We start from the raw sequence: 12782 nt of genomic DNA, 5'->3' as shown, positions 1-12782 counted from the left end.
ATATCAACTGTCATGTGATAAGACTGGAGATATTAACGGTCATGTGATAAGACTGGAGATGTCAACTGTCATGTGATAAAAATAGAGACATCAACTGTCATGTGACAAGACTGGAGATATCAACTGTCATGTGATAAGACTTGAGATATCAACTGTCATGTGATAAGACTGGATATATTAACTGTCATGTGATAAGACTGGAGATATCAACTGTCATGTGATAAGACTGGATATATCAACTGTCATGTGATAAGACTGGAGATATTAACTGTCATGTGATGAGACTGGAGATATCAACTGTCATGTGATAAGACTGGATATATCAACTGTCATGTGATGAGACTGGAGATATCAACTGTCATGTGATGAGACTGGAGATATCAACTGTCATGTGATAAGACTGGAGATATCAACTGTCATGTGATAAGACTGGAGATATCAACTGTCATGTGATAAGACTGGAGATATCAACTGTCATGTGATAAGACTGGAGATATCAACTGTCATGTGATAAGACTGGAGATATCAACTGTCATGTGATGAGACTGGAGATATCAACTGTCATGTGATAAGACTGGAGATATCAACTGTCATGTGATGACTGGAGATATTAACTGTCATGTGATGAGACTGGAGATATCAACTCATGTGATAAGACTGGAGATATCAACTGTCATGTGATAAGACTGGAGATATCAACTGTCATGTGATGAGACTGGAGATATCATGTCATGTGATAAGACTGGAGATATCAACTGTCATGTGATGTCATGTGATGAGACTGGAGATATCAACTGTCATGTGATAAGACTGGAGATATCAACTGTCATGTGATAAGACTGGAGATATCAACTGTCATGTGATAAGACTGGATATATCAACTGTCATGTGATGAGACTGGAGATATCAACTGTCATGTGATAAGACTGGAGATATTAACTGTCATGTGATAAGACTGGAGATATCAACTGTCATGTGATAAGACTGGAGATATCAACTGTCATGTGATAAGACTGGAGATATTAACTGTCATGTGATGAGACTGGAGATATCAACTGTCATGTGATAAGACTGGAGATATCAACTGTCATGTGATAAGACTGGAGATATTAACTGTCATGTGATGAGACTGGAGATATCAACTGTCATGTGATAAGACTGGAGATATCAACTGTCATGTGATAAGACTGGAGATATCAACTGTCATGTGATGAGACTGGAGATATCAACTGTCTTGTGATGAGACTGGAGATATTAACTGTCATGTGATAAGACTGGAGATATTAACTGTCATGTGATAAGACTGGAGATATCAACTGTCATGTGATAAGACTGGAGATATTAACTGTCATGTGATAAGACTGGAGATATCAACTGTCATGTGATAAGACTGGAGATATCAACTGAGTGACTGAGTTTAGTTTTACACCTCTTTTAGCAATATTCCAGCAATATCACGGCGGGGGACACCAGAAATGGGCTTCACTCATTGTACCCATGAGGGGAATCGAACCTGGGTCTTCGGCGTGATGAGCGAATGCCTTCACCACTAGGCAAAAAAAAACCCCACCCCCAGCCAATATCAACTGTCATGTGATGGAACTGAAGATATCAACTGTCACGTGATAAGACTGGAGAAAGGCCGTGTCATGGTATAATAGTGGTAATATCAACTTGTATATGCCACTACTTGAGATATCAACTGCCAGGTGATGATAACTGAGATGGTAACTGTCAAGTGACAGTGCTATATACTTCAACTCGTTTACATTCTTAGGGATTAGGTCCCCTGTGCTATGAGAACGTGACACTGCAGTATACACACCTTGCCCACAGCAGGCCAGGTGCTCGGCCCTGTCCACCACGGTGCCAACTAGGCTTGAGCCGGGACAGCACTCCTGTCTTGATGTGTTGTAGACTGTCTGGCCACAGCACCGTACATCAGGGTTTAACTCCCCGATGTTGTGTGGGTTAAGGTGGGGGACATCGTGCACCCTGCCTAATGTACACAGATAAATGTATGTAATATAGATACAATTATAAACTGACTCGAAGTATGTTATCTTGTAAATTCAACACAGTAAGGACTCTTTTCCTGTACAGTTTACACTTCTTTCAAGAACAGAAAAATAATGTGAAACGTATTTTTAAAGTTACCAACCATAATAGTTCAGAAACAAATTTCTAGTCCATACTTGAAGAAACAATATGTCAAGAATGGTCAAGCTGTCTTTTCCTTATATATCCTCTGGTGAACTTTGGATACGTGCACTTACCAAGACAACATTTGTGAGTGCGGAGATTGATGTGTTGTCGACCACACACTTGATGGTGGGGCTGTACAGGGAGTTCCTTGCCCTTCATCCAGCCGCACTGTTGAACCCTCACGTCTATCACCTTGATACCACAGCAGCTGAAGTACGGGCCAGACACGTGTGTGGCCACCTTGCCTGGGTTGTCCTCGTCATGGCAGCACAGGGTGTCATGTCTGTTGACCACTTCATCTCCACAGCACTGCATGGCTGGAGGAGAAAATGCTCACATCATCACACTGGCTTACATATCATCACACTGGCTTACATATCATCACACTGGCTTATGACATTATGAAACTGCCTTATCACACTGGCTTATATTACCACACTGGCTTACATATCATCACACTGGCTTATGACATTATGAAACTGCCTTATCACACTGGCTTATATCTTGCCACACTGGCTTACATATCATCACACTGGCTTATGACATTATGAAACTGCCTTATCACACTGGCTTATATATTACCACACTCACTTACATATCATCACACTGGCTTATGACATTATGAAACTGCCTTATCACACTGGCTTATATATTACCACACTCACTTATATCTTGCCACACCCGCTTACATATCATCACAATGGCTTACATATCATCACAATGGCTTACATATCATCACAATGGCTTACATATCATCACACTGTACATTTGCAGCTAAGTTAAACATCAACCATATTAAGGTATGTGGAATCAGAGGAATAATCAGTGAAATGCTCAATATATACTTGACGATCTGTGGCTAAACTATAGAGACACGTTTTGAAGTTTGAAGTAAACGTATCAAAGAAATGTCACCCCCTATTTCCTACAGCATTGCATTGTTGAACTATAGCACCGTGTAGTAGATCCCATGGAGATTCAGCATCTACCCGGGGTTTAACATGAGAACAAAGGAATGTTCCCTTGTGGCTGCAGTAGGTAGTGTGGATGATGAATTGAACAAAACACTGTTAAGACAGAAAGACTTGCTACAATTATTCTTCTGTCAAGAGTGACTTATTTCATTTTATCAAAAAGCATGGAAAAGTGGGTTTTCAATTACTAGTTCTCGTGCAATTATGTCACACTGCAAATGGTCACTTCAAACACTTATACTACCCATCAAAAATCTAGACTCACTTAAAGCATTCACTATATGTTATGTATATATGTGGTTGCACCGAAGATGAATTTCTCCACTAACTTGGGGGAACCAACTGCAAACCTTATGCAGATGAATTGCACGTACGAGGATCATGCATCAAATTTCTGAAATGCATGTGCAAATATCGTGCATGTGAACTGCTGCGTTTTGGTGTAAAGATTTGTTATCATTTACTGAACTCATGACAATAACCTTTTCAACGTTACGAATTTGTTTTACAATACATCAGTTCATGTGTAAACAGTGCCACTAAACATCATGGAATATTTAGCAAAATCTAGTTTAGAACAGTTGACTAAGTAAGTGGCTACATTTACACTAGTGAGCCTAAACTTTTGAAGGTAGTATACATCGGGCGGTAGGGTAGCCCATGGTTAAAGTGTTCGATCCCCACATGGTACAATTTGTGAAGCCCATATTACTGGAATATTGCCAAAAGCGGCGTAACAATAAACGAAACAAAATTCACTCGCTTACTTCACAAATCATCAAAATAGTTATCGATGTGTGAATTAAAACGAAATACAGCAGAAAGCTAAACTACTATTTCTCAACGGGATGTATGTTAATAGTGGCCACCATTTCCTACCGCCTCAGGGTTAAAGCGCTAGCTCGTCACGCCGAAGACCCGGGTTCGATTCCCCATACGGGTACAACGTGTGAAACCCATTTCTGGTGTCCCCCGCCGTGATATTGCTGGAATATTGCTAAATGCGACGTAAAACTAAACTCACTCACTCCCACCGCCCCAGATAGCAAATACGTACTCTCGTTGATAACAAGCGCTTTGTTGTTGCAGCAGGTGCGCTCGACGCGTCGGCCAGAGTCCTTGATGTACCTTGGCATCACCCTTCCCTCGCAACAGATGTTGTGCCTTGGGTAGTAGACGTGATTTGAGTCTGGAACAGCGAGAAAGTTAGTCCTGAGGTGAAGCCCTTCTTTGCAGATGTATTGAAGCTGTTTGCTGTGTTACCAGACAGTCCGTTACGTATCTTGTCACTCATTCATAATAATTCTACTCCATTTCAATCTGTCAGTTCTCATTCAGGGTTTCTTTACATCTGCGGACTTAATACTGAGTTTGTATAGTTCTTCTTTGGTAACGTGAACCATCAATACAGTTAACAAACACCCAAAACAGTTCACGGCATGGAAGAAATACTAGATATATGTGTGAAGGAATACACGAGCGTTGCAAACTCTTACCTTTTCCGTAACAGCAGTCCTTGTCTTCTTGGGGTTCCAAGGTACCCTGGCAACACATCTTGCCGGGTGGAACTGGGACCCATGTGTCATTGATGTAGCACTCCTTGATGCCGTACCCAGCAACACCAGGGGCTGAAACACAAGGACGTCATACAGATGGTATTGTAGTGATGGCGTTAGGCGTCAACTGCTGGGAGTAACTGGCCCCATCCTCGTACTCCAGTTTGAACTCCACTTGCTGAAATTGACCTACGGTTCCAAACTTGGAAGGACGACACACACCTCCAATTTCACTGAAGGGGTCGTTGTCAGCAGTCGTACTACAGATGTGTACCTCAGGTACGTATCTGTATACAGAAACGTACCCTGGCTAAAATCAAAATACAGAAACGTACCCTAGGACGATTCCATTCCTCACTGTGTCGTTTGCTTGATCGGACTGGCATACCGTTGTATTAAATCCATTTAATTGCGTGATATAAGAAAGGTCCATACACAGTAACAAATTTTTCGCGGTGCACAATGCCACTCTCAATCAGTTAATCATATGGTTTCGGTTTTTGGTTGCGGAATATGGACTCGTTCGCCGTTTCTGTATCTTATCTTTGTGTAGGGTACATTACTGTATACAGAAACGTACCTGGGGTACACATCTTCCTTCAGGTGTCCACCATGGATCTGGAAACACGCTCGCGTTATCAGCCGAGGTGTGTGGCCACAGCCGCAGACCCCAACTCAGTTCATTCCCTCGGCAGAAGAAATATTCCCGATAGAGTCTTTGAATGCATTTAGAAGTGATACACACAAAGACAAGACTTTTATGGATGTCAACTTGTTTATTGTGGTGGACACGACGTTTCGGAGTATATCCTGATGAAGGGGTAACAATATACTCCGAAATTCACTCGTGCCTGATGAGGGAGTAAAAATATACTCCGTAACGTCGTGTCCATCACAATAAACAAGTTGACATCCGTAACATTCTTCCCGATGTTAACAAAGTGACTCCCTGATACCACCAGCCTGTTGTTATGTATGCTTTCACTAGGGCCGCAGGAAAGATCGACCTGTCTACCAATTTATTGGCGCACCCGAGGCGCCCGCATATGTGTCTGTGGATACGTCGGGTTTACACATGACGTGGTCTGGAAGATATGTGGCACTCCTAAGGTATGTATGTATGTATGTATGTATGTATGTATGTATGTATGTATGTATGTATGTATGTATGTATGTATGTATGTATGTATGTATGTATGTATGTATGTATGTATGTATGTATGTATGTATGTATGTATGTATATATGTATGTATGTATGTATGTATGTATGTATGTATGTATGTATGTATGTATGTATGTATGTATGTATGTATGTATGTATGTATGTATGTATGTATGTATGTATGTATGTATGTATGTATGTATGTATGTATGTATGTAGACACGTATGTATGTAGGCAGATGTACGTACGTACGTACGTAGGTAGGTAGGTAGGTAGGTAGGTAGGTAGGGAGGGAGGGAGGGAGGGGTGGATGGATGGATGGATGGATGTATTATACACAAACTAGTCCTCGTCAGATATATGTATAGCAGTGCCTTACGAAAAACCAACACAGAAATGCACGTGTCTCTAATATTACCTACAAGAATAATAACGATGAGTTAGGTATTCATCGTCATGGCATTTCATTGTTGATTCATAAAATATTAAATACTCAAGTTTATTTATCGTAGCATGTCATCTTAGCAGCTGGACTCACCATACCAGTGTTACCATGGTTACCTGTACATGTAATTCACGTATGTATGTATGTATGTATGTATGTATGTATGTATGTATGTATGTATGTATGTATGTATGTATGTATGTATGTATGTATGTATGTATGTATGTATGTATGTATGTATGTATGTATGTATGTATGTATGTATGTCTGTATGTATGTATGTATGTATGTATGTATGTATGTATGTATGTATGTCAGTATGTATGTATGTATGTCAGTATGTATGTATGTATGTATGTATGTATGTATGTATGTATGTATGTATGTATGTATGTATGTATGTATGTATGTATGTATGTATGTATGTATGTATGTATGTATGTATGTATGTAGGAACGAACGTACGTACGTAGGTAGGTAGGTAGGTAGGTAGGTAGGTAGGTAGGTAGGGAGGGAGGGAGGGAGGGGTGGATGGATGGATGGATGGATGTATTATACACAAACTAGTCCTCGTCAGATATATGTATAGCAGTGCCTTACGAAAAACCAACACAGAAATGCACGTGTCTCTAATATTACCTACAAGAATAATAACGATGAGTTAGGTATTCATCGTCATGGCATTTCATTGTTGATTCATAAAATATTAAATACTCAAGTTTATTTATCGTAGCATGTCATCTTAGCAGCTGGACTCACCATACCAGTGTTACCATGGTTACCTGTACATGTAATTCACACATGTATGTCAGTATGTATGTCAACCAATATGTATGTATGTATGTATGTATGTATGTATGTATGTATGTATGTATGTATGTATGTATGTATGTATGTATGTATGTATGTATGTATGTATGTATGTATGTATGTATGTATCAGTATGTATGTATGTAGTTCAAAGGAGTACCCTGTAACACATCTTGCCGGGTGGAACTGGGATTTACATGTCTCTCGATGATGTAGCACTCCTTGATGCATTGCCCAGCAACACGGGGGCTGAAACACAAGGACGTCCTTACAGATGAGTGATGTAATTGATAGCGTTAGGCGTCAACTGCTGGGAAGTAACTGGCCTCATCCTCATGCTCCAGTTTGAAGACTCCTTGCTGAAATTGACCTACGGTTCAAACTTGGAAGGACGACACTCAATTTCACTGAAGGTCGTTGTCAGCAGTCGTACACAGATGTATTACCTCAGGTATATCCGTATACAGAAACATTACCCTATTAAAATCAAAATACAGAAACGTACCCTAGGACGTTCCATTTCCTCACTGTGTCGTTTTCTTGATCGGACTGGCATACCGTTGTATTTAAATCCATTTTAATTGCGTGATATAAGAAAGGTCCATACATTAACAAATTTTTCGCGGTGCACAATGCCACTCTCAATCAGTTAATCATATGGTTTCGGTTTTTGGTTGCGGAATATGGGCTCGTTCGCGTTTTCTGTATCTTATCTTTGTGTAGGGTACATTTCTGTACATACAGAAACGTACCTGGGAATTACATCTTCCTTCAGGTGCCGACCCTGGACCTGGAAACGCATCACGCGTTATCAACCGAATTATTATTATTACAGCCACCAGACCAACTCAGTTCATTCCCTCGGCCGAAGAAATATTCCCGATAGAGTCTTTGGAATGCATTTGAAGTGATACACGCAAAGGGCAAGACTTTTATGGATGTCAACTTGTTTATTGTGGTGGACGACGTTTCCGATTATATCCTGATGAAGGGGAGTAACAATATAAATCAGAAATTCACTCGTGCCTGATATGAGGGTAAAATATACTCCGTAACGTCATTAATCCATCACAATAAACAAGTTGACATCCGTAACACGTCTTCCGATGTTAGCTCAAAGTGACTCCTGATACCACCACCAATACCATGTATGTCGGGTTTTACACATGACGTGGTCCTGGATGTATGTATGTATGTATGTATGTATGTATGTATGTATGTATGTATGTATGTATGTCAGTATGTATGTATGTATGTATGTATGTATGTATGTATGTATGTATGTATGTAGGTATGTAGGTAGATTGGGTAGGTGGGTAGACGTGGGTAGGTGGAGTAGGTGGGTGGGTGGGTAAGGTAGGTAGGTAGGTAGGTATGTATGTATGTATGTATGTATGTATGTATGTATGTATGTATGTATGTATGTATGTATGTATGTATGTATGTATGTATGTCAGTATGTATGTATGTATGTATGTATGTATGTATGTATGTATGTATGTATGTATGTATGTATGTATGTCAGTATGTATGTATGTATGTACGTGTATGTATGTATGTATGTATGTATGTATGAACGAACGTACGTACGTACGTACGTAGGTAGGTAGGTAGGTAGGTAGGGGGAGGGAGGGAGGGAGGGGTGGATGGATGGATGGATGGATGTATTATACACAAACTAGTCCTCGTCAGATATATGTATAGCAGTGCCTTACGAAAAACCAACACAGAAATGCACGTGTCTCTAATATTACCTACAAGAATAATAACGATGAGTTAGGTATTCATCGTCATGGCATTTCATTGTTGATTCATAAAATATTAAATACTCAAGTTTATTTATCGTAGCATGTCATCTTAGCAGCTGGACTCACCATACCAGTGTTACCATGGTTACCTGTACATGCAATCCACTATAGCCACCATATATTAAATTGCACACATGTAGTTCCGGGATATAACTGATCTTCCGCTACCATGCTTGTCGTACACGACTAACGGGTCATTTGCTTGGTGTGAGTCATAGTATCCCAATTTCTTAGATCGATACCGCCTCCTTGGTGTAGTGGTTACAGCGTCCGACCGGAGAGCGGAAGGTCGCGGGTTCGATCCCCGGCCGTGTCAACCAAAAGAAGTTAAAATATGGTACTTGTTGGTCCCTGCCTAGCACACGGCATTAAGGGGTACAACAAGGACTGGTCGGCTCGGAGTCAGTATAATGTGTCTGAGTGGGATATTCATGGTATTCATGCTTAACTGCGACGTGGTATCTCAGTGAACTAGCACTATTAAACTGGGTTAAATCTGGGCTAGCTAGTACAAGCAGCCACACACACACACACACGCATGTCGTCATATGAGTGAAATATTCTTAAGGACGATGTAAACCCCATTTCACCTCAGCTCACCTTAGATAGATGCTCTTATTGTCAGTCACTGGATTGTTGGGTCCAAACATCATTTACAGACCGCCCTAATATATTTCGTCGTCAAACAACAAACACAATTCCTATGCTATACACAAGAGAGTAGGAAGGATTGTTTGCATAGACTGTGTAACACAAGTAGAGACCACGAAGACCGAGTAGACTTCTTTTGTAGCAAAATATTGTGTGTTACATCATTGAACTACCTCAACTAGTTTCACCATAGCATAATACCTGGGAAAGAATTAGTCAGACTAAGAGGCGACTAACAGGATCGGGTAGTTGACACATGGCAACGTATACCAATTGCGTAGATCGGTGCTCATGATGTTGATAACTGGATTGTCTGGTCCAGACTCGATTATTTACAGACCGCCCCCATATCTAGAATATTGCTGAGTTCGGCGTAAAACTAAACTCACTCATTCCCCCTAATTATTAGCCGACAAGCCCGAAGGTAAACGATCTGCCGCCTGGCTTAGTTGTAATACAATACCAACGACAGAAACAGTATCACCAGGCTCAGGAGATCAACAGCGCATCACAATAAACAAATATCACTTAGAATCTCCCTGTTATTAATCATTTAATTATGTACAGAAATCATGTTTTATATATCAGATTTCACTGATCAGTCCTGCTAATGCACCCGAAAGATGGATCCTGAAATATCGCATTATATCCTTGAGTACGTATATCATCATGAATCAGTCTGGTCCACCTAGGCCACAGAAGTTTCCCTCTAGAAGTTAGTTTACATTGAAGTCATAGGAAGGGAAATGGACAGTCATCTTTAAATGCTTACTTACCTACTGTGTACATCAGCGTTAACACCAATACTATATAGATAGCATAGTGAACATTTGGCTTCAGCGCAAACATGTTAATCAGCATGAATCGATGTGTGGTTGTTGAAATGACTTACGACGCGAATTTAATGTGAATCACCACATCACGGGGAAAAACCACCTCGTCTGAAATAGCCTTGACATAAAATGTCTTGTCAAAATCCCGAATATTTTCCGCGCCTAGTGGCCTCCCTTACGCAACAAAATTGTTTAGCTATAAAGTAAGTGATAAGCGAAGTTTAGTTTAGCGATGAGGTATTTCAGTGTGGTTCCACTTGTGGACCGACGTTATTACGGTACACGTTTGACGGTACAGGCCAGCCTCCAGGGAACAGTGACGAGATGTTGCAATGGGTGTATGCGTCATTTAACTATCAATATAACTGACGATGGGAGAATCAAAAGGATTCAGCTTCAGGTGCCTTAGATGCCAATCCGACCCCCTAAACAACAACACACACCCAACCCCCACCCCCCGCACCACGGGCCAACTATTACAACCGGTATTGTCGCGTCAATTGATTTTAAAAGTGTCCTCACTTGACTAAACTCCATTCACAGCAACATTAAGTAATGTCTATTTTACGCGACACATAATAATATTCTAAATTACGTGAGCATACTGTGCGTGTTTGTATACCGCCATTTATCCACCCACGATGGAGTGAAATAAGGATAACTGTTGACATAATCATAACAAAATCTCACTATGTAAGTGATCACAGTTTCATCTCAGACATATAAAATAAAATGATTGTAATGGAACTGAAGTATACTGTAATGGAACTGAAGTATACTGTAATGGAATTGAAGTATACTGTAATGGAATTGAAGTATACTGTAATGGAATTGTAGTATACTGTAATGGAATTGAAGTATACTGAATGTGTATATGTAAGGCTAAAATGTGTAAAACAATTATTTTCAAGGTTTTCAGAAAGAGGGGTGTTTTTTTCTTAAATTTGAGCATTGATTTTCTTTTATGTAGAGAAAGATGGTATTTGGGGGTTATTTTTGGTTTATTGCCGCACTGAGCAATATTCTTGCTACATGACGGTGATTTGGTTTGTTGTTTAACGCCGCATATATGACGGTAAATAGATAGTGGAAAGATGGTTAATCTTTTGATTTTCGCTGCATAGGTTCGGCCTTTTCACTCATTTTAGTTGTATTTGATCACTTTCAAGTGTTAAAAAGCATAACTTGCAAGCCGTTTGAACATACATCTAAAACTGAAATTAAATATACCTTTGACCTAACGATTAAAATCAAATTTGACTTTAAACATACCTTATAAATTTCAAATCTCAATAAACATCTCCATTAGTCGTAATGCATACGTAAGAACTGATTGTAGTATATTTTGCGCATGGAGATGTGTTATGATAAATATGGGTGTGCACTCTGTATAAATCCGCTGACAACTTCATCGCAATAATGCAACACAACTTCCTAATGTTTGCAGCAGACCTTGCCTACTTCTGTAAGGTTTATGGAAATCACGAACATATTATTCATTAGGGTACGCCCGTGGTTGAAAGAAACTTGCACTTTATTTATTTAAATTAGAATTCGACTCGCTTGAACATCAACAAACTATTATCTCTAAATATTGATACAGATAAGGACCAACTTTGTGGATTAACAACTTCTTTATTCAGAATAATAATCTTTAACTGACACACCAACTTCTAAATATGCCGATCCGTGAAGGTCCGGGTTAGAATATTGATCTTCAGTAAACCATGCTTGTCGTAAGAGGCGACTATATATATATAACGGGATCGGGTGGTCAGGTTCACTGACTTGGTTGACACATGTCATCGGTTCCCAATTGCGCAGATCGATGTTCATGCTGTTGATCACTGGATTGTCTGGTCCAGACTCGATTATTTACAGACCGCCGCCATATAGCTGAAATATTGCTGGGTGCGGCGTACAACAAAATTCACTAACTCAATCTAAATATGCAACTCAAAGAAATAAAATTGATTCAGTCGGCCGTAACAACAAGCGCATTAAATCCCAAAGCAGTGATATCTATATGTATCTTTATCATTGCTATTATGTATTTCGGTTCTAACAAACTGCTTTTGGATTACATAGCAGTATAAGATATGTCAGTCATACTCACCCACAACAGAGGCGCACAGTGCAATGTAGATCCACATGGTGTAATGGGTTTGGAAACTTATCCGATCTGGTGTAACTAACATCGTCGTGCACGCCCGACTCCTCTTCATTCGGTGATGGCAATGCGACTTCACAGCGACGAAATCGTATGTATTGATTCACCAGGGACATTTCTCGGAAACTATACTCACAATGGAAATTCCCGCCCAACTTTGTTTCTG

At 40.1% G+C, this 12782-nt stretch overlaps 2 protein-coding genes across 6 annotated transcripts in view; one reads left to right on the top strand and one right to left on the bottom strand.

The window, feature by feature from the left end:
* Positions 1-4686, top strand: part of LOC124272906 (dynein axonemal assembly factor 10-like) — a 20172-nt gene extending 15486 nt beyond the window's left edge. The window contains exon 8 of the mRNA XM_046708138.1: positions 4269-4686. Within this exon, the coding sequence (XP_046564094.1) occupies positions 4269-4302 (34 nt within the window). The 3' untranslated portion in view covers positions 4303-4686. The remainder of the gene's footprint in view (positions 1-4268) is intronic.
* The window catches only part of LOC124272905 (galaxin-like), a 16873-nt gene extending 4091 nt beyond the window's left edge, over positions 1-12782 (bottom strand). The window contains exons 1-5 of one of the 5 annotated variants that reach the window (XM_046708131.1): positions 12563-12780; positions 4676-4807; positions 4237-4368; positions 2277-2522; positions 1826-1999 (exon numbers count right to left, since the gene is read on the bottom strand). In XM_046708131.1, the coding sequence (XP_046564087.1) occupies positions 1826-1999; positions 2277-2522; positions 4237-4368; positions 4676-4807; positions 12563-12671 (793 nt within the window). In that variant the 5' untranslated portion in view covers positions 12672-12780. Of the gene's footprint in view, positions 1-1825; positions 2000-2276; positions 2523-4236; positions 4369-4675; positions 4808-5315; positions 5677-5720; positions 5906-10389; positions 10496-12562 lie in introns of those variants that run through there. The other 4 variants (XM_046708132.1, XM_046708135.1, XM_046708133.1 and 1 more) reach the window with 4 other exon arrangements.

This window comes from Haliotis rubra, unplaced genomic scaffold (assembly GCF_003918875.1).
Source record: "Haliotis rubra isolate DU_JTF1 unplaced genomic scaffold, ASM391887v1 Scf174, whole genome shotgun sequence".
In the NCBI taxonomy this organism is placed as follows: domain Eukaryota; kingdom Metazoa; phylum Mollusca; class Gastropoda; order Lepetellida; family Haliotidae; genus Haliotis; species Haliotis rubra.
The sequence above is the reverse complement of the archived record's forward strand: the minus strand, read 5'-3'. Positions and strand labels throughout refer to the sequence as shown.